A 22927-nucleotide genomic window follows, 5' to 3' on the forward strand; every position below is an offset into this window, starting at 1 on the left:
TGCTTCATACTATTGTCTATATTACTCAGAATTTTTGTAACTCTAGAATATACTTAGCTCAACTTAAGTTAGTATAGTCAATTTCCCCCACGACATATTAATTTACTATTATTAACTAAATTTGAGTAGATATCGATATAGATACCATATAGAAACAGCCCCATGATTTTTTTAAGATTTTTCGGTTGTGTAGTTTCTGAGAACGAGTCCGTTAAAAAAATTATCATTTTCGAACCCCCGCACTCCCCGCATTTTCAATAAATGTCAAAAATAAGACTGGCCTCGAAAAATACTCAAAGAGATCATTTGATCCCCAACATATTTGATGAAAAAGTAGGAATACCGGAAGCTCCCGCTTTTTTAAGGTTTTGTGTAAACACAAAACCTTATTAAAATCGGTTTACTGTCTGTCTGTCTGTCTGTCTGTCTGTCTGTCCGTCTGTCTGTCTGTCTGTCTGCCTGTCTGTCTGTCTGTCCGTCACACGCATTTTTCTCGGAGACGGTTATAGCGATTGATACCAAATTTGGTAGAATGGTGGGAACTGTGAACGTTCACGCATACAGTGAATTACATCCTTTTACGTCGAATTTAAGGGGGGGTCCCCATACATGCAAAAGGGGGGTGTAAAATTTGTTTTCATCAAATATAGTTATGTGGGGTATCAAATTAAAGGTCTCGATTAGTACTTTTCAAAGCCGGTCTTAGTTTTGACATTTGTTGGAAGGATGGGGAGCGCGGGGGGTTGAAAGTGATCACTTCTTTAAGGGGGCCATTCTCAGAAACTACCAAACCGAAAAATCTGAAAAAAATCACGAGGCTGCCACTATATGGTGCCCGGGCTGCGAAATACCTTCCATGCCGATATCTGTTTAAATAAAGTTAATAATAGTATATTACTACAATTTTGTGTAAACCCCCCTTAAGTTCATCCTAGTACCATGAAATTTTGCAGTGATATAGGCTATAATATAAAGCATGATCTTACCAAGTTTGGTGGAAATTGCACTATTACTAACAAAGTTATAATACCTCAAATTTATTGCCTCTTTGAAAATTGGAGACTATGACTGTCAATATCACCCGAAAGTGGATACTCTCACATAATATATGGAAATATTACGTGCTACGTACTAAGAAATACACAAAACCTTTCGTACCTGTAGCGTCCAGCTTCCGGTTTCCCGACTTGTCTTTATACTGTTTAAGGTGATAGATGGCCTTCTTATCTATGCCACCTTTACTAAAAAAAACGTCGCAGGGTTTTGCTTTATGCGCAGAGTGGCGTGTATTATTATAAATATTGAGGAATTCCTCTATTGGGTCTGTCACCCGAAGCGCGAGTTTCCGGTATTGCCACTTGTTTAATGGTGTCATAGTCATGAATTTTGAAAACTTATCGATACACGTTAAATGTGGAGAGTTCCTATCTTTAAACCATATATCTATATGATATATATCTCTTACATCTTTTGCTGTTTCTGTAAGTTTTAATGGTATTCTACCTGGATTTCTTTCGTATGTACTTTGAGTGCATATTAAACATTTATTGATGTAATTTGTTACTCGCCCTTTTAAGTGTAGATAAAAATATTTTCTTGATAATATTTCGTAAGTTTTTGTAATTCCTTGATGATTACTATTTTGATGCTGCTTTGCAATTATCTCTTCAATTTCTTCTTTAGAATAATTTCAGAGATTTTTGTTAGCTTGTTAGCTTGAACTATTGAGCATTTTGGGTTATTAATTTTGAACTTATTATAGTAATTTTGAAAGAGTAATAGTATATTTTTATTGGGAAAATTTATTCCAGTGGTGCCTGCATGAGAAATGTGATTTTTGAATATGTATTCCACTGTTTTGTTATTGTATTTCTTATAAGAGAGTATTGCCTGTTTAGAGTTATTGAAACTATTTCTTTTGGCGTTTCTGACTTTCCCTAATTTCAAAATAATTTGATTTTTAAAGCAATTCAAAAGTTTTTCTGAAATATAGATATGGTGAGTATTGTCTTCCTCTGCTGTGTGTTGTGTAGCAAATGTCGATTTATTTTCCTGTCCATTAAGTGCATGAATTTCAACTCTAGACAGCGCGTCCGCAACGTGATTTTCTTTTCCTTTGATGCGTTTAATCTCATATTCGTATTCCATCAACTTGAGTTTTCATCGTTGGAGTTTTGGATATTCCTCTTTAAGATTTTCGAAAAAAATTAGAGGTTTATGGTCAGTTTGTAAAATGAATTTTCTCCCATATAAATAGGGTCTAAATTGTTTTGTAGCCCATACAATTGACAACAATTCTTTTTCAATCGTTGAATATCTAGTTTCGGTTACATTTAGCGTTCTAAATGCGAAACAGATAGGTTTCTTATTTTGGCTCAATACTGCACCTATAGCAAAATTACTCGCATCTGTGGTCAGTCTGAATTGTTTATTTAAATCTGGATGAGTCAAAATTGGGTCGATAAAAATATATTTTTTTAGGGATTGGAATGACTCTATATATTCTGGATCTTTGACATTGATTTGTTGACCTTTATGGAGGGACTTTGTCATTGGTTTTGCAATTTTAGCGTAATCCTCAATGAATTTTCTATAGAATCCGATCATTCCCAAGAACGATTTGATTTGTTTGGTAGTTTCCGGAAGAGCAAATTTCTCAATGACAGTTAATTTATCAGGGTTGGGCTTTATACCTTGTGGTGTAATTATGTGACCCAAAAAGTTTGTACTTCGCTCAAGAAAATGAGTTTTAGACAATTGTATTTTCAAATTTGCTTTACGAAGTGTTTCAAAAATTTTCCTTAATGCAATTTCATGTTCTTCTAATGAAGTAGAAAACACAAGGATATTGTCCATATAGACAATACATATTTTATTTATATGTTCTCTTAAGATGTTGCTGGGGCATTCTTGAGTCCGAACGGCATTCTAGTGAATTCATAGTGACCACGATCCGTAGAAAATGCAGTTTTGTGCCTATCTTCGGGTTTGATTTCGATCTGATGAAATCCTTTTGCAAGGTCGATCGAAGTGAAGTAGTTTGCATTTCCTAGTTTACCTAAGATATCATCTATTTGTGGTATGGGGAATTTATCCTCAACCATGAGGTTATTCATTTTCCTAAAATCAATAACGAGCCTGTGTTCACCGTTTCTTTTACCTTCCCATATGGGCGAGTTATTGGCAGAATTCTCCTTCTTCTTTTTCTTCAGCCTTTGTCCCGTTCACAAGCGGGGTCGGTTCATTGTTATTGGTTTCGCCATTTGGCTCTATCGAATGCCTGATCTGGGTACAATCTCGAGGCTTTCAAATCCCCATCTAGCGCATCAAGCCACCGTTGACTTCGATGTTCAGACCAATCTTGGCAAATGAATTCTCGTTGGCACGAATTGCGTGATCATACCATCGAAGACGCTTCTCTCGCAACTTTTCCACGATCGGTGCAATCATATAACGATCGCGGATATCCTCATTTCGGATGTGATCTAAACGTGTGACGCCACTAGTCCAACGTAGCATCTTTGTCTCCATTACCGCAAGACGCCGTTCATTGTCGTTTGTAGTTGGCCAACACTCAGAACCATAGAGAGCCACTGGGCGGACGACATTGCGGTAAATTTTAGATAGTTATAGGGAGAATTCGATGGTTGTATAATACCTTCTTTTAAATCTTCCTCGATTTGATTATTAACAAAATCTCTCAAGGAGTATGGATACCGATAATTTTTCTGATAGACTGGTTTATCAGTATTTAGTTTTAGTTGACGTTTAATTTCACTTGTGAAAGTTAAAATTTCGTTTTTATTATACTCTAGATCATGGAACTCGTTTCATATTTTATTTATTACAATTTGTTCCTCGTCTGAATATTCTGTTTTATTTTCGGTTCCCTGTTTTTCTTTAAGCGAATGATTTTGTGCCGCAACAGTGTGATATATTAGTTCTTGATCTAAGCTCAAGGGGACTTTGATCGAATTAATCACCAAGATATTATCATCGAAATTGATAATAGCTTTTGTTGGCACAAGAACATTTTGGCCAATTATAGCATCAAAATCTCGATCTTCTAAGGGTACGAATTTCCATTCGATTCCTCCGTTTAAGTTGAATTCTTCCGGAAAACTCGTTAGTAACCCTTCTGTGGCAAGCAAATTGTCATTAACACTTGAAATCACTATTTGAGTATCGAGTTTTTGCCTTCTGTGATTAGCAACTCGTTTAGAGTTCATAATCTACGTGGAACAACCCGTATCGATTAGACATTTCACTTTGATGTCGTCCATTGTTAATTGAATAATTGGTAATTTAAATCTGTTCCCGAGGCTTGGAACCGAAAATTTGGCAAGTGTGACTGAACATGAAGAGATGCATCTTTGAACATTGCCGTGTTCATAGAAACATCCGAGGTTAAAGTTAGATCATTCATTCTTCTATTATTTCCTTGATTATTAAATCCAACGTTCGGATAATTATTGTTATGCTTAAAACTAGAATTTAACCCATTTGTTCCACTACTACTTGCTTTCATATTTCAATTGTGTTGTACACCACTATTGCTATAATTTAAATAACCCGTATTTACTAAAACCCTATACGCATCTTCCAGAGTTTCAGGTTTATAAGTGTGTAGAATTCCGCGAATAGGTTCGGGATATTTGTTCATAAATGTTGATTTTGCAATTTGGTTTTTAGTACGTATAAGTTCACTTTTTTGATTTGCGTTGTAACTATCATTATAGTTAATTTTTTGATTAATTCTGAAAAGACACTTACATATATACGTGTATAGTCGCGCTGCTGTCGTGAATTTCGCCGCCAATAACCTTTCCATAAGTTGCGCTTCGTTTTCTAGAGTGTCGAAATGGTTGATGAGAAGTCCCTTCACCGACTCCCAATCAGGTGTGATGTTCGTATGTAGCACCTCTCGAGCTTTCCCGACAATTTTTCATCCACCTGACTTCCATCGAAAGTTGGCAACGACGAGATACGGTAAGAAAGTTGCTTGAAATCCACTTTCACTGGATTTCCTATTTCCAACTCTTTTAAAGATTTGATTAGGAATCACTATTTAGATTCGTATACCGACTGCGCCACTTAAAAGATAGGTTTTCGATCTTCGTTTCGAAAGAAAAGACTTGATTTTTTCTCGAGTACAATTTTAATACTAAATCAGATACAAATTTCTTCTTTCTTATGTTTCTAATACACATTTTTATCTTTTGTGGGATTTTCCACATCCTGTCTTTATTTTTACCCTAATTTCAGATTTCGCATGTCTTAATGACCGTCTTGTATTTTTCCATAAAACACCCCCTTATTATAATTTACAACCCATTTGCTATGTATTGATGACGCATTATGATATTGTGGTGCGTCATCGAGTTTTATTGATGACGTAACTCCGAAGCACAGTCGACTTTTATCGCAAGTCGTCAACTCTGTACTTTTATATGCGGCACCAGTGTGCGCATCGGCGATAAAAATCGCAGAAAATAGCAGACAATTCCAAACTGCATATCGATTAAGCGCTCTCCGAACATGTTGCGTTTATCGGAAAACATCTTATGAGGCAGCATGCGTGATTGCGGTAGATATTCTAACCGATGAGGCAAGTCGTCTGCACGAAAATCAGGAAGCGAGCCTAAATAAGCAAAGTGGGCGTGTGCGGTCATTGGCTGCATGGCAAACAGCATGGGACCAGGTGGGGAATGGCCGATGGGCACACAGGCTTATCCCAGATATAAGCATGTGGACTATGTGGAACCACGGTGAGACGAGTTACGATCTGACTCAGTTCTTAATCGGACATGGTGGATACAGGAGTTACCTTTATAGGTTCGGTCTAGATGAATCGCCCGATTGTCCTACGTATGAAAGTACAGCCGAAAATGCAGGACACGTTTTCTTCGCCTACCCCAGATTTCAAAGCTCAAGGATAACGTTTGAAACAGAGCTAAATACCCGTTTAACGGTGGAATCAAATACAGCATGAGACGCGGTGGTTGGACTTGTGAAGCGGATTCACCAGCAACTAAAAGCAGCAGAAGTACAGCGGGGACATGGAAGGGAAGCTACTGCAATTAACGCCATGCAAAACGGTAGCAGCTCGTTTGGAGTGAACAGCTCAGAACTGAACAGCCCTGCGAAGCAATACCGAACGGTGGTCCCGCGGAGAAAGTGGGAAAGTTTTAGTCGGCAAGAGTCCGGCATGCGTGCCCTAGATTCCAGATGCGTATCCATGATGGATTTCCGCCAGCTAAAAAAAAAGACAGATAGACAGACAGACAGACAGTAAACCGATTTTAGTAAGGTTTTGTTTTACACAAAATCTTAAAAAGAGTAAAGCAAATCGAAGAATTAATGGCAGACAAAATATCAAAAAGTATCCGAAGAAACGTGATGCTATGTTATTTTCTGTCTTCTTGTTAGTTGATATGTTTTGTTTTACACAAAACCTTAAAAATGCAAAAAATGCTGACTGCAAAAATAACCCTTAATTTCCTTCAAGGATCGAACGACACAAATGAACAAAAACTATAATAAGTTACTTACGGGAATTGAAGTTGCACTAGTTGACGCACCATCCTCACTTTTCTGTTTGGCAAAAGAAATCGCCATCGAAGCCACGTTGAATTGTATAATTATTAGCTTAATCCGCACGTTATTAAATTATTTATTTACTTATTTGTTTTATTCCTGGATCTACTACTGGTTTTATTGTTACACACTTGGTAGAATATGAGACCTTTCCCAAATCGTCGTTTTCTGTAATATTATACATAATATACGCCGACGCAATACAATACACTCGATAATCAAACATTCAAGATAAGATAAATTTTATCACGGTAAACATATTTCCGATGAATTTAATACTGCGTTTGACTTAAACCTGAATCGTAATCAAATTTTGCGATGTTTGGGTTTTGTATAAAACAAACCATTATCACCCGTCTACTGTCTGTCTGTCTGTCTGTTACACCCGATTTGCTCGTTTTCGAGCCGAATCGAACGAAACGCCTACCCCAATATAAGGCTGATGTCATCACGTTTCAAAAGATGTGCTGAACAGGAACTGATTTCCTTTAGAAGACCGATTGCACCAATTCTTATAGTGGCCATCTTCTAGTAAATTTTGCACTTGCAATAGGTTTCCTCGTTTGCCTAAAAATTAGACCTGCTTTCATCGGCTTCCTAAATATAAACAACAAAACATAAGCGAACGGCTATGGACACTGCACTTCCGGGACAAATTTCGAAATATTACCGTCATAACGTCCACGCTCCTACAGAGGAGACAGAGCAAAGAAAACGGACTATTGATTATGCAACAAATAGTGTCCTACAAAATGGTTGTTGGAAGTGCCTGGTTTGCGTGGAAAGAGGTCCACAAACAAAAGTGTTTCCCTTAACAACAGAACCACTTTCAACCAACTTATCGACCTATTAATTGAAAAAGGGAACAAGTTACAGGGAAGTTACAGGAGTCGTCGGAAGACAACATTCATCCATCCAGCGGGTTGTTAACAACTTCAAATCAACAGAGGAGTTCTGTTCAAAAAGCCGTTTTGGTCGCGAAACAATGTTGGCTTGGAGAGAAAAGCGCAGTATTCTAACAATGGTGAAAAAGAATCCTCGACTAACTACCAGGGAGATGACAGTGGGAACCAAGGAACAGTTCATTTACTAAATTTGTTTGTTGGAATACCACCAGGAAAATAGCGACGAAAACTTTTCATTTCGCCGATCAATCGAAAAAAGCGAATTGCCTTTTGCTAAACAGTACGTAAATGAGCCCAAATCTTTGGAAAGATGTTTTGCTTTAAGACGAAAGCAAATTTTGCATTTTTGGAATAAAACGACGACAAATCATGTGGAGGAAATCAGGGACAGCACTCCAAAAAGAAAATTTACTTCCAACAGTGAAACGCGATGATGGAGGAGTCATGATTTGGAGGTGTATGTCGGCTAATGACGTGGGTAACCTTGAGTTTATTGATCAACAATGGATAAACTAGCTTACCTTAATATTTGAAGGAATAATTTGGCGCAAAGTGCGCGAGATGTCGGCTTGGGTAAGGATTATTATTTTCAACATGATAATGATCCCAAGCATACAGCGCAAGTTGTGAGGCTCTGGTTACCCAAAATAACTTCGTACACCTCCACAATCTCCTGACCTTAATCCCATTGAACATTTATGGGACTCACTCGAGAGAAGGATTCGTCAACACAATATGACCAGCAAAGAAATGTTGAGAAATATTCTCAGAGAAGAGTGGGAGAAAACTCCATTCGAGGAGACAACAAAGCTTATAAATTTAATGCCTAACCGTTTCCAACAAGTTATTATGAACCGAGGATACCCTACAAATTATTAATTGACAGTATATTTGTAATCAGTGTACACAGATTAGACAAGGTAATATCATCCGAACATCATGTCCGCCATATTTGAATTTGGTGACGTCACTTAGGTCGTGATTGTCGAATAAAACTCTTCGGTTTGAAAATCGTTCCGAATATGCTATTGAGAAATGTTAAAATTTGTGGTATTAATGTTTCAATCAAGACAAATTTTTGTAAAAAATTGAAAAGGGCGAGGTGCGCGATAACTGATTGTGATAGTTATAAAGCAAAAGCGAAAGCACCTTGAATTCTTTCGTTTTCCGTAGAATGCGAAAATTTGGGAAGAGTGGGGAAAAATGTAGGAAAATCGATTGCAAAAACATTCGTGTGTGTTCAAAACATTTTGTGTAAGACCATTATAAGCTCGAAGACATACTTCTAGAGACTTTGTAAAGCAAAAGGCGATTGAACGACGACGTTGTTCCGAGTCAGTAGGGTAACGAAAGCGACAGATCCAAAAGAGTAAAGTTCAGGAGACAAGAAAGGTAGTACAAGATGCTGTATCATCTTTTGATAGGTAAGATGTTATTCAATTTGAAGATAATGTGTAAACAAGTCGGGAAACCGGAAGCTGGCCGCTTCAGCTATGAAAGGTTTTGTGTATTGTTTTTATAATAATCTATCATTTGTGTGTGCATTTGCACCTAATATATGCACTCAGTCTTGAATTTTCAAAGAAGCGACAACTTTGAGCTATTGTAACTTTGTTACCAATAGTACGATTTCCATCAAACTTGGTTAGATCATGCTCTATATTCTAGATTTACACACCTTGATGCACATCCTGCTGAGACAAAGAGGGAAATCTGATTTCCGACAGAATAAGAATATTGGAGCGATGGGTTGAGTACTTCGATGAACTACTGAACAATCAGAACATCGGCAAATTGGAGGTCCCGCCAACTGGAGACGACGGACAAATACTGCCACCACCAAGTATAGAAGAAACAGTCCGTTCAATTCATCGGCTTAAAAATCATAAGTTGCCACGAACCGATGGAATTACAGCTGAATTGGTTAAATATGGAGGCGACCAATTACATAAGTGGTTCATCAACTTTTGCTCAAGGTGTGAGACCGCGAATCAATGACTGATGACTGGCAAAAAGGTATTATCCGTCTCATATATAAAAAGGGCGATTTCACACAGTGCAGCAATTATAGAGGTATCACATTGCTGAGTACCATCTATAAAATATTCTCCTCTAGCTTGCTAGGCCGGATAGCTCACTCCAGGCAAAACAGCAACAGATCAGATTTTCTCTGTGCGGCAAGCGATGGAAAACTGTTGGAATATGGACATGAGTTGCACCATCTGTTCATCAACTTTAAGGCCGCCTATGATAACATTGCCAGGGTAAAACTGTACACGGCCATGAAAGAATTCGGTGTCCCGACGAAATTGATAAGGTTGACTAGGCTGACTCTGACCAATGTGCGAGGCCAGATAAAAGCAGCAAAATCACTCTCGAGACCATTCGACATCAATAATGGTGTACGACAAGGGGATGCCCTACCATGCGTCCTCTTTAACCTGGCCCTCGAGAAAGTGATCCGTGATGCTGAGGTAAATGCACATCATGGGAAGAATGACTCGAGACGTACAAACTGCCTTCATCCAGATCGAGTGGGCGGTAATTGGCGCGAGATCTTGGGCTGCACATTAATGAAGGCAAGACAAAATATATGGTGGCAACGTCAGCACCGAAGACCAACCAACCAACAACATCAAACCGCACTGGTCAAATGGAAAGAATAAGGATAGGAGAATACAACTTTGAGACCATTGATAATATCTCCTATCTAGGGTCGAAAATCACAACCGATAACAGATACGATGATGAAATCCGCGCATGGTTGTTGTCAACCAACAGAGCCTACAAAAACTGTTCCGCTCGAAACATCTCACCATAGAGTCGAAGCTCTTACTGTACAAGACTATGATCTTGCCAGTCCTCATAGTCCTCGGAGACTTGGGTTCTTAGCAAGAAAAATTGCGAACTCTTGGCTGCGTTCAAGAGAAGAATCCTCCGGAGAATTTTTGCCCCCCTACATGAGGATGGACGATTCCGTAGCCTAAATAACGACGAAATTTATGAATGATAAATGATAATGATAAAATCCGACTCAACAGGTTACGGTGGGCGGGTCACTTAATCCGTATGCATGAGTATGATGCAGCTCGGAGAGTCTATAAGGGCAATATCTATGGTAGAAAAAGAAGATGAGGCAGACCCTGGCTGAGATGGAGCGATGGCGTAGGTCAGGACGCCAGACAACTTTTAGGGATATCGAATTGGTGGACCTCGTCGCAAAACCGAGATATCTGGAATTCTGGAGTTGCTTATTACGGCAGGCCTAGATCGGATACCGGTTGTTGCGCCGTTGATGATTATGATGATGATATTTCTATAAAATTTCCTGCTGCTAGGATGAACTTAAGGGGGTTCTACAGCCAATTAGTAAAAATCATAGTAATATACTATTATTAACTTTATTTGAACAGATATCGGTAAGGAGGGTATCTTGGAGCCTAGGCACCATATATGTTTTTTCAGATTTTTGGGTTGGGTAGTTTCTGAGAATGGGTTCATTAAAGAAATAATCATTTTCGAAACCACCCGCCAACTTCCCACCTTTCCAACAAATGTCAAAACTAAGACCAGCTTCGAAAAGTACTAACAGAGAACTTTCATTTGATACCTCACATGATTATATTTGATGAAAAAAAATTTTCATCTCCCTTTTGCATGTATGGGGGACCCCCCCCCCCCCCCCCCCCCTAAATTCGATGTAGAATTATATTACTTACTGTATGTGTGAGTGTTTACAGTTCCCACCTTTCCACCAAATTTTGTGTGAATCGCTAAAACCGTTTCCGAGAAGAAGATTTTAATGAGGTTTTATTTTACACAAAACCTTAAAAATTGAAAAAGGCTAGACGTTTTCATCCAAGATGGAGACATAATTCAAATAGCAGAACATACCATACTATGAAGATGGAGCATTGACAAATGAAGAGGAACGATTTGATGACTCATTGGTACGGCTAAACACGCGTTTGATTGTATTCCAGCTACGGATCGGCGCAATGTAGTAGTCTTAAAGAACGCGCGCACGCGCAGAGGCTTCCCACAAACTCCGTCGAGAGGAGATGGCACTTCGCACACAGCAACAGGAAACCTAGGAGAGCTAACAGGTGTTTTAACTCAACAAGCACAGGGAGATAACGGACCAGGCATTGAAGTTTTTACTAATAAGTCAGCAGGATGATGTTCATCATCTCAAGAGGGAGGCAAATCTGATTTCCGATCGTATGGGCATATTGGAGAAATGAGTTGAGTGTTTGAAGAATATCTCGCCACCGAACTATGAATGAGTCGGGAAAGCGGAAGCTGTACTCTTTATGTATACAAGGTTTCGTGTTTCCCTATGTGAAGAACGATGAGTGCATGACAGTTCGGTGCTAGTTAAAAATTCAATTGCGCTCTATTTAATAAAGAGCCATTTACGCATACAATTTGGTTTCCAAAAGTTCGACATTATTAGCAAATGTGAAGAAGTTCAACTAAAACAGATGCAAATAAATTGGAATACCGGAAGTTCGGCGTTCGGGTATAAAGATGTTGCGTTCCTTTTATGTGAGAAACTTCCTGTGTACATTTTTCCATTTGTACATAACTAAAAATTCAAAATAGTCATTCATATATTTGTAAACTGCAAAACATACACATCATCATCAACAGCGCAACAACCGGTATCCGGTCTAGGCCTGCCTTAATAAGGAATTCCAGGCATCCCGGTTTTGCGCCGAGGTCCACCAATTCGATATCCCTAAAAGCTGTTTGGCGTCCTGACCTACGCCATCGCTCCATCTTAGGCAGGGTCTGCCTCATCTTCTTTTTCTACCATAGATATTGCCCTTGTAGACTTTCCGGATGGGATCATCCTCATCCATACGGATTAAGTGACCCGCCCACCGTAACCTATTGAGCCGGATTTTATCCACAACCGGACGGTTATGGTATCGCTCATAGATATCGTCATTGTGTAGGCTACGGAATCGTCCATCCTAATGTAGGCGGCCAAAAATTCTTCGGAGGATTCTTCTCTCGAACGCGGCCAAGAGTTCGCAATTTTTCTTGCTAAGAGCCCAAGTTTCCGAGGAATACTTGAGGACTGGCAAGATCATAGTCTTGTACAGTAAGAGCTTTGACCCTATAGTGAGACGTTTCGAGCGGAACAGTCTTTGTAAGCTGAAATCGGCTCTGTTGGCTGACAACAACCGTGCGCGGATTTCATCATCGTAGCTGTTATCGGTTGTGATTTTCGACCCTAGATAGGAGAAATTGTCAACGGTCTCAAAGTTGTATTCTCCTATCTTTATTCTTCTTCGTGTTTGTGTTTGACCAGTGCGGTTTGATGTTGTTGGTTGATTCGTCTTCGGTGCTGACGTTGCCACCAGGCAAATGTCTTGCCTTCATTGATGTGCAGCCCAAGATCTCGCCTCAATCGCCGCCTGCTCGATCTGGATGAAGGAAGTTTGTACGTCTCGGGTGGTTCTTCCCATGATGTCGATATCGTCAGCATAGGCCAGTAGTTGGGTGGACTTGAAGAGGATCGTACCTCTTCCATTTACATCAGCATTACGGATCACTTTTGCGAAGGCCAGGTTAAAGAGGGCGCATGATAGGGCATTCCCTTGTCGTAGACCGTTGTTGATGTCGAATGGTCTTGAGAGTGATCCTGCTGCGTTTATCTCACACATTGGTCAGGGTCAGCCTAGTTAGTCTTATTAATTTCGTCGGGATACCGAATTCTCTCATGGCCGTGTACAGTTTTACCCTGGCTATGCTATCATAGGCGGCTTTAAAGTCGATGAACAGATGGTGCAACTGTTGTCCATATTCCAACAGTTTTTCCATCGCTTGCCGCAGAGAGAAAATCTGATCTGTTGCTGATTTGCGTGCAGTGAAGCCTCTTTGGTATGGGCCAATGATGTTCTGGGTGTATGGGGCTATCCGGCCTAGCAAGATAGTGGAGAATATCTTATAGATGGTACTCAGCAACGTGATACCTCTATAATTGCTGCACTGTGTGATATCTCCCTTTTTATGTATGAGACAGATAATGCCTCGTTGCCAATCGTCAGGCATTTATTCGCTGTCCCATACCTTGAGCACAAGTTGATGAACCATTTGGTGTAACTGGTCGCCTCCATATTTAACCAATTCGGCTGTAATTCCATCGGCTCCTGGCGACTTATGATTTTTATGAATAGCGCGGACTGTTTCTCTTAAACTTGGTGGTGGCAGTATTTGTCCGTCGTCCTCAGTTGGCGGGATCTCCAACTCGCCGATGTTCTGGTTGTTCACTAGTTCATCGAAGTACTCAACCCATCGCTCTAATATGCCCATTCTGTCGGAAATCAGATTTCCATTTTTGTCTCGGCAGGATGTGCATCGAGGTGTATAAGGCTTCATCCTGCTGACTTGTTGGTAAAACTTCCGCGCCTGGTGCGGTTGCTCCTTGTACTTTTCTAGTTCACAGACTTGTTGGTTCCCCCAGGCTTCCTTTTTCCGTCTGTGAAGTCGCTTCTCCGCTCGACGGAGTTCGTGATACGTCTCTGCGCGTACCCGCGTTCTTTGAGAATACAACATTACTCGGTATGCGGCATACTTCCGTCAATTTGGTTGAAAGTGGTCCCGTCTGGAGAGGCCCACGTATGTTTGTGGACCGCTTTCCGCGCAAACCACGTACTTCCAACAACCATTTCGTGTGACCCTGCTAATTGAATAATCCGCAGTCCGTTATCATTTGTTTTTTCGTGTAAGCTATGGGAGCCAACATATCGCCTGAATACGGGCTCCTTCCCTACTTGGCTGTTAAAATCCCCAAGTATGATTTTGATATCATATCTGGGACAGGCTTCGAGGGTTCGTTCTACTGCCTCGTAGAAGGTATCCTTCTCCGACTCTGCAGTCTCCTCTGTAGGGGCGTGAACGTCAATGAGGGTTATATTTCTAAACTTGCCTCGCAAGCGCAGAGTGCATAGCTGTTCGCTTACGTTTTCAAAGCCGATAACAGCTTTTTGGCTGACTAAGAAACCTACTCCGAGCACATGGTTTACTGGATGGCCACTATAATATATGGTGTAGCGACTCTTCTCTAGGAAACCGGTCCCTGTCCAACGCATCTCCTGTAACGCTGTTACATCAGCCCTATATTGGGACAGGGTATCAGCTAGCTGCTCAGCAGCTTCATCTCTGTACAGGGAGCGCACGTTCCATGAGAAAATTCGCAAATCGTTAATCCGTTGTCGTTGCCGGGTTCGTCGTTGTAAAGTCCATCCTGCCCGAGGCTTCTTTCGTGGCTCCGTAACATCGGTTTTCCGTGTAGGGTTGTCAGCCCTACCCAACCCCCAACCTGGAGGACCAGTTTGTACAATTTATCCCGTTTTTAGGCGCGAGAGACTCGCCTTCATCCTTCCCCGTCTGCAGCTTTTCGTTAAGAAAGAGCTCCCAGCGGTCACCACGTGGAGGTGGAGATAGGGTTTGGTAGTAGAGCTATTGGTGTTGGTTCAGCAGGCATTTCCCAGGTTTTATGCTCCATCGTGGGTACCAATCCACGTTTCGCCCTGGGACCTATACTACCCTTTGATCACCAAAAAACATACACATGTATATATTAAAGTCACAAATATAGCTCATCTTAAACAAACAAATATATTCTACTACTTTTGTAGTTGTAGTATTGTGACGAAAATCACTTTTGGAAAATTGTGTGTGACGTCAATGTAAATCGTAGTAATGACAATTAGCCAAAACACCAACCACAGATGACTCTAATGTCGGTAAGAAGATCTTGTCAAAGGTGCAAAGTAGTTTTCTAATAAAGTGTTTGAATGCCTTCCTGCAATTTTCCGCGGGGTATAAAAGGGCCAGAAATCCGCCAACAAAGTCCTATACTCAAGAGATCAGCCGAGCAAAGCAGATGTCTTTGGAAAGCAGTGCAAGTAAAAGTTTTTCGAGATTTTTAATTAACTAATTTATTTCAGTGGACAACTTTTAGTGATTAGTGATAAGTTCTTTGAAGATAAAAATTTGTTTGAGGAGATTGAGCCGGGAAAAGAATTCGAAATTTAGACAGGGGCCCAGGAAGCTCCAGAGGTCCTTACTATCGGACCAAACCAAAGAAAATAATTTGATCGCCAGCTTACAGCGAAGTCTGGACGAAATCACGAAGCAGCTAGCTGCTGCTTAAAAAGAAATTGAGGAACAGAGGAAGTAAAACGAGGGTCTGACAGCCCCCATCAAAAGTTTGAAGGAGTCGCTCGACCTGCAGAACCGTGAAAAGAAAAAAAAAGGCCAGAGAATTCGGATCGGGAGCTCACAAGTGTCGGGCACAGACAGTAACTTTTCATCGGAAGAGGAGATGTCCACCGGCAACACGGACAACACCGCCACCGAAGAGGTGGAAGACGTGGACTTTCCACTTCTGCCGCCATCGAAACCAGTGCCGGCTCTGCCGCCCATAATCAAGAAAGCGGGAAAACCTAAGTCACCGGTAAAACAACCGAAGCCAACAGGATAGGAAAGTCCTATGGAAAATTCTACAGAGGCCGCCAAAATGGCCCGCGATAGAGAAGGAGCTAAGAAAGAGGAAGATTAATATCCTTCAGGCTAGGAGGATACACCTTGGTGTAAGGACAACTCCAGAGCAGCCGAGCGACCACCGGAAGCTAACGAAGTTTTTTAGAGAACATGGAATTCAATTCCACACTTATCTTCTCCCAGAGGAGAAGAATATTAATATAATAATTCGGAGGCTTGAGGCAATAGCGCCCGAGGATGTAATAGAAGACCTCGAGGACCAGAGCTTCCATCCAATCGAGTGCTTTTTTATCAAAATGAAAAACGGACCCTCCAGGATACTTGAAGTTCTAATGCCGAAAAATGAAACCGAAATCTACAACGTGAACTCGATTTGCCACCTGATTGGGCAAATCAAGTCACAAAAAACCAGAACATCTCAATCGCAGTGCTATAACTGCCGGCAGTTTGGGCACTCTGCGAACAACTGCTACGCCGAAGCACGTTATGTAAAATGAAAGGGATCACATCATTACACAAAATGCGAAAGAAAACAGGAGCAGAAGGCAACCTGCACCAACTGCAAGGGGGAACATCCAGCCAGCTACGGCGGATGTCCAAAAAATCCCAAGAACATAAAGAAAACCTTCGCCCAGATGGCAAAATCTATCCTTTCCCCACAGGTATCCCAACCAACCAACAAGGCGACAGGAAAAAATGCAGTAGCATCAAAAACTTCCTCTTCCGCAGCGAACCCGAAGCCCGTACAAATGGATCAAGTGCTGAGCAGCATACAAACACAGATCCAAAATATGATGGAGTCAATGATAACAAAAATGATCCAAAATCTGTTTAACTCTCAGATCCCTCGAATATGTTCGCCATCTCATCTGCTAAGATGTCAATCGGCATCATTCCAGAGATGACAAATGCAGCGTCATCTGAGACATTCCTGAAAACAGAGCATACCCTTAGGGCTGTCCTCCTGCAGACTGCACTCAGTTTGTTACCATTTACTGACATCCGCAACGCCTCCCTCCAAACTCGCATAGAGCTTCATTGAGGTCACCACCTTGGCTATAAACAGCCAGGTTGTATACCGTGGCCATCCCATGTTTGGCATCGTCCTTGCCAGGACCATACATGCAGTGGATGATTTGTCGCAAACATACTGCACGTGTTGCCTATAACTGAGGTTCCTGTCTACCACCACTCCCAAGTATTTGATGGTCGACTTGGAAGTGATGATATGATTCCTGATTCTAATACAGGCGTAATTTCACTTCCGGCGATTTGTAATGAGGACCGCTTCTGTTTTTTCCTCCGCAAGTGTCAGACCAGAGCTCTCTAGCCAACCTTTAACACCTTTAACAGTATTGATTGCTTCGCCTGAGTATAACTCAGCATCTTCGACATGCTTTGCGACTACAACCAGCGCTATGTCGTAAGCGTCACCCACCACGGTGGTTTCCTCCGAAAGGGGAAGATTAAGTACATCGTTGTACATAATGTTCCACAGTAGTGGGCCCAATGCGTAACTCTGCGGGACACCCGCGGAAACAACGAACTCCTGGGGTGCGTCGTTGGTGTCATATCAGAACCTCCTTCCAGCTAAATAGCTATCGACGATAGCAGAGAGATAGGCGGGAATACCAACCTTCGCTAGGGTTTCAAGCCTTACATTCCAATTGGTCGAATTGAATGCATTTTTCATGTCCAGGGTTATTACCATGCAATATTTGTTGGTACTACCCTTTTCGTAAATTGCATCTGCCAGTGACCAATTTGATGGCATCAATGGTTAATCTGGCTTCACGGAACTCATACTACCGTTCGCTTACGCACCAGGATATACCATGCGCCAGCCCAGAACTGCCAAAGGTCAGGTCTACAACCGAACCTGCCCCCCTTTCTGAAAACTATTTCGAGTACCTTCGTTTGCCAAAACTACGTCCATCTGTTTAAAAGCTTTTAATAAACTACGTCTCCTGGCATTTGATTCTCTACTACCCCAGGGCAAAAGCGTTGAAATAATTTAATCACTTTTGGCCTTCGCATCGTTAAGTTGAGAACAAGATTATGAAGCATTTCCTCGAATTCAGACAGTGTCAAACTTAGTAAGGCGTAGCAGCTGTACTCATATACTCACTTAATTTCGCTCACACAAGGCCACTGGCTGTCTGACTTGCAGCGCATTATATGGCCTATCGACCGCAAGCCCATATCGCCGCTCCACCAGTCGAATCTCTAACCGATGTGCTACCGGAAAGGTTTCTATACGGTCCACTTCAGATAAAGTAAATCCTGAGCGACTCTGCAATGATTGAGGTTTATTTGAATAAACGTCATTTTCTCATTGCAGTGAAAATTCCGGACATGTACCACTTCCGGCAATATGTGTCCTCTCCCTCTTCTACTTCGCACAGTAAGCATTTGGGGTCCCTATGGCCTTTGTTCCCACACATTCTGCATCGATCGAATCGATCAATGCTTCTGGTGCATACCTTGGCGAAGTGCCCAAACATGAGGCATTAAAAGCACCTCTTGAGTGAAGTGTGTCAGGATAGCTGAGTGGTTAGAGCACAAGGCTGTCGTGCGGAAGGTCGCGGTTCAAATCTCACTGCCGGCAGTGGGATTTGTATGGTGATTTGATGTCGGATACCAGTCGACTCAGCTGTGAATGATCCAATATGGATTGTTGCGCCAACGATTATTATTATTATTATTTAGTGAAGTTTGTTCACTTAAGCGGCAGACAATCGCTGCCTCCGCTCCCTTCGATGTCACTTGCTGCTTTTTTGCTGGTAACTTTGGTCCACCCATCGTTTTCGTTTATCTTCGACTTTGCAACGCTGGGCGACTTTCCTGCATTCGCTGTATGCTTTTCTCCTTTTGAACTATTAGTGGTGGTTTTCAGAATTGCCTGTCCTTTCCCTTAGGCGCCTGCTGGTTATTTAGAGGAGCCCCATCTTTTCACGTACTCGTTTATTTCGCCGTGATCCGATGGCAGTACGGTTAGGCATCACTTGGGTCGCTTGTGACACTGTTGGCACAGCAGGGTTCGGCATATCCTTAGTATTCTTTTCCTCCATCTGTGATCTATTTATTATAAAGGACTCTAGGGACTCACCACATTATTTTGCCTCTAGCTGGGCTGCTCCTTTTATGCGCTTCTTCACTTTTGGCGTTTATTGACCTTGCCGGCACCTTATCCTTTACCGTCTTTGATATTGGTGGAGATCTCAGAGTTGGCGAGGTTCTTTTGAATGGATCCCTTTCTTGATCCTACAGTACCTCCTGCTGTCGCCCCTCTTAAACATATGAGGTGGGTGTTATCACGGTTTTTGTCGCTCAACGATCTACCTTCAGTTCATCTTTGTTTGGTCTTGTTAACCTGTTCTCCGTAAGGTCGTACTTCCCTTGAACATTTCCTTCTCCAGATTCAAGGTGGATCTAAGGTGGCTAAGTTGCCCACCATCGAGGCAGTGCGGTCGAGGGATATCGACGACCGGAAGCCCGCTTGGTCACCCCCGCCGGTACTGGGTTTCCGAGCCCCTGCACCGTAAATTTCCTCCTTCTCTTGTCTTCCATGGTGGTTTTATGTTCTGAGTACCATCCCATAGCCATTTTGGTCCGCCAACCAGAGATGCGCAAACACTAATCCATGCAGAGTCAAAAAAGAAAGTGCAGGAGTACATATTTACGCATCTATAGGTGTGCCCCTATCCGCCAACTGGAATCGCGCTGATGGGAGACCTTGCAATTCCTCACAGGTCTGTCTGTCACAGCCGATTTATTCGGAAACCGCAGGACCGATTTCACGAAAGTTGATGAGATCGTGTGCTCTGTGGATCCCTTTATATATAGCAAGTGGCGCGATTTTGCATTAAGTTGAAGGGTGGGGGGGGGGGGGCCTCCCCATATATGCAAAACGAGCAACAACAACATTTTTTTTCATAGAATGTAGCCACGTTGTGTATCAAAGGCCTCAATTAGTACTTTTCGAAAATGGTCACATATTTGATCTCGGGTGAAACATAGGGGAGTGAGGGCTCAACATATGACCCTCCAAAAGTGTGACAGGTCTCGTTCTCAGAACCTATCTAACTGAAATCGCTGAAAAAAATCACAGTGATGTATGTAAACGAAATCTAGGCCTCAAAATACATCCCGTCCCGATATCTGCACAAATAAAGTTCATAATAGTATATTGGCATATTTTAGAAATTTAGCCGAAAACCCCCTTAACTTCACGCTAGAAGTAAAAAATGCCACGAACATAAGGGATAGTATAAGGTATAAATTTGGGAAGTTTCAAGGAAATCCAACTATTATTAAAAAAGTTATAGAATGTGAAACTTTTATATTTTGTGTGAATTTCGTCCATTCTGAAACGTGTATGAGGCCATCATTAGATATCAATTTGTCAATACCGAAACAAAGTGAGCTCACGGGAATGGCAGGTCGCAGGAAAACATTTCGTTCTAGTTTCTTAATCATTTATATATCAATATCAATTACACGAGACAGATATATGTATGTATTTATATGTATATGTAAAAGAAGCTTTGGGGTAGTAAATCGGAAATATGCGTACGATCAATTTATATTCGTGCATGAATAAGAGATTTCACGTTGCTGAGTACCATCTATAAGATATTTTCCGCTATCTTGCTAGGTGGGATAGCTTCTATACGCCCACAACATCATTGGCCCATACCAAAGACGCTTCACTGCAGGCAAATCAGCAACAGATCAGATTTTCTTTCTGCGACAAGCGATGGAAAAATTGTTGGAATATGGACAACAATTCCACCATCTGTTCATCGACTTTAAAGCCGCCTATGATAGTATAGCCAGGGTAAAACTGTACACGGCCATAAGAAAATTCGGTACCCCGACGAAATTAATAAGACTAACTAGGCTGACCCTGACCAATATGCGAGGCCAGATAAAAGCAGCAGGATCACTCTCAAGACCATTCGACATTAACAACGGTCTACGACAAGGGGATGCAGTATCATGCGTCCTCTTTAACCTGGCCCTCGAGAAAGTGATCCGTGATGCTGATGTAAATGCGAGATGTACGATCCTCTATAAGTCCACCCAACTACTGGCCTATGCTGACGATATCGACATCATGGGAAGAATCACCCGAGACGTACAAACTTCCTTCATCCAGATCGAGCAGGTGGCGCGAGGTCTTGGGCTGCACATCAATGGTGGTAACGTCAACACCGAAGACGAACCAACCAACAACATCAAACCGCACTGGTCAAACAGGAAGAATAAGAATAGCAGAATACAACTTTGAGACCGTTGACAATTCCTCCTATCTAGGGTCGAAAATCACAACCGATAACAGCTACGATGATGAAATCGGCGCACGGTTGTTGTCAGCCAACAGAGCTGATTTCAGCTTACAAAAACTGTTCTGCTCGAAACGTCTCACCATAGGGTCAAAGCTCTTACTGTACAAGACTATGATCTTGCCAGTCCTCATGTATTTCTCGGAAATGGGGGTTGTTAGCAAGAAAAATTGCGAACTCTTGGCCGCGTTCGAGAGAAGAATCCTCAGAAGAATTTTTGGCCCCCTACATGAGGATGGACGATTCCGTAGCCTACACAATGACGAAATCTATAGCGATGCCATGATCGTCCGGTTGTAGCTAAAATCCGGCTGAATAGGTTACGGTGGGCGGGTCACTTAATCCGTATGGATGAGGATGATCCCACCCGGAAAGTCTATAAGGGCAATACCTATGGTAGAAAAAGAAGACGAGGCAGACCCTGCCTAAGATGAAGCGATGGCGTAGGCCAGGACGCCAGACACTTGTTTTATTATGTTATTAAGAGAAAATATATTGCTTTTTGAAAAACTAAAAAACTATTTTATTTACCGCAAAGTTTTAATGTAGTATGATCCAAAACAATAAATTACCACTTGTGACTTCACCTTTGTGAGCATCTGTATGTCTATTTGAATTGGGCACTACTGGCAACTCCATTATGATATACGTATATATACATGTGTATCTGCCTCGACTAATTGATGCTGATATACAAATAACTAAAAAAAATAAACAAATCGGAAAACCAGAAGCTTGGTTTTGTTTGTTTCTTCTGTGAGTATATTTGAGTGCAGGACTACCTTATTTGTACGTAGCCCGTTATGTATATGTATTTAGCATGTCAGACTACTCACTTTAGTGTGATATTGATATTTAGCTGCAGTAAATTCACACGGTGAAGTCAAATTTGAGCTGCTGTAACTTTGTTACTAATGGCACCATTTAGATCCAAGTTGAAAATAACATGGTTCATACTATAGTCTATACTATTGCAACTACTTTTATAACCCTAGGATAAACTTAAGGGGGGGGGCGGGATTTTACTCAATTTCCCCAAAACTATAGTAATATACTATCATTAACTTAATTTGAGCAGATATCGACACGGAGAGTATTTTGAGGCCTGGACACCGTATAGAGGTAGCTTCATGATTTTCAGATTTTTCAGTTCGGTAGTTTCTGCGAATGGGTCCGTTAAAGAAATCATCACTCCTGCCTTTCTAATAAATGTCAAAACTAAGACCGGCAATATGGTTGTATTTGGTGAGAAAAAAGTTGTCACTGCCTCTTCTACTGTCTGCTCTGTCTTCCATACGCTCGCCCTCAAGGCAGCCCACTCCTCCATGGCTTCGAAGAAACTTCGTTTTTTTTCCTGGTTACCTTTGGAGACGACGGGCCCGCCCCCTCAGCCGTTAGCGGCTCCGTAACCTTCCCGTTTTTCTCTATCAATATTGACATTTGACTTTTTAGATCTTCGCGAGCTCGCCATTTCTTCTTTTAAAGTTGGCTATCCTTACTTTGACTCTTTTAAGATCTGGATCCTCCTTGTGACGGACACCACCGCCGATTTGAATG

General features: G+C 41.5%; 1 protein-coding gene across 2 annotated transcripts in view; it reads right to left on the minus strand.

Annotated features, from left to right (window-relative positions):
* LOC119657566 (5'-3' exonuclease PLD3-like) overlaps nucleotides 1-22927 on the minus strand; it is a 59235-nt gene that overhangs the window by 27538 nt on the left and 8770 nt on the right. Inside the window, exon 1 of one of the 2 annotated variants that reach the window (XM_038064525.1) lies at nucleotides 6553-6781. The exons of the other annotated variant lie outside the window; for it this stretch is intronic. Coding sequence (XP_037920453.1) covers nucleotides 6553-6618 — 66 coding nt within the window. The 5' untranslated portion in view covers nucleotides 6619-6781. Of the gene's footprint in view, nucleotides 1-6552; nucleotides 6782-22927 lie in introns of those variants that run through there. 2 annotated transcript variants of the gene reach the window in all.

This window comes from Hermetia illucens, chromosome 5 (genome assembly GCF_905115235.1).
Source record: "Hermetia illucens chromosome 5, iHerIll2.2.curated.20191125, whole genome shotgun sequence".
In the NCBI taxonomy this organism is placed as follows: domain Eukaryota; kingdom Metazoa; phylum Arthropoda; class Insecta; order Diptera; family Stratiomyidae; genus Hermetia; species Hermetia illucens.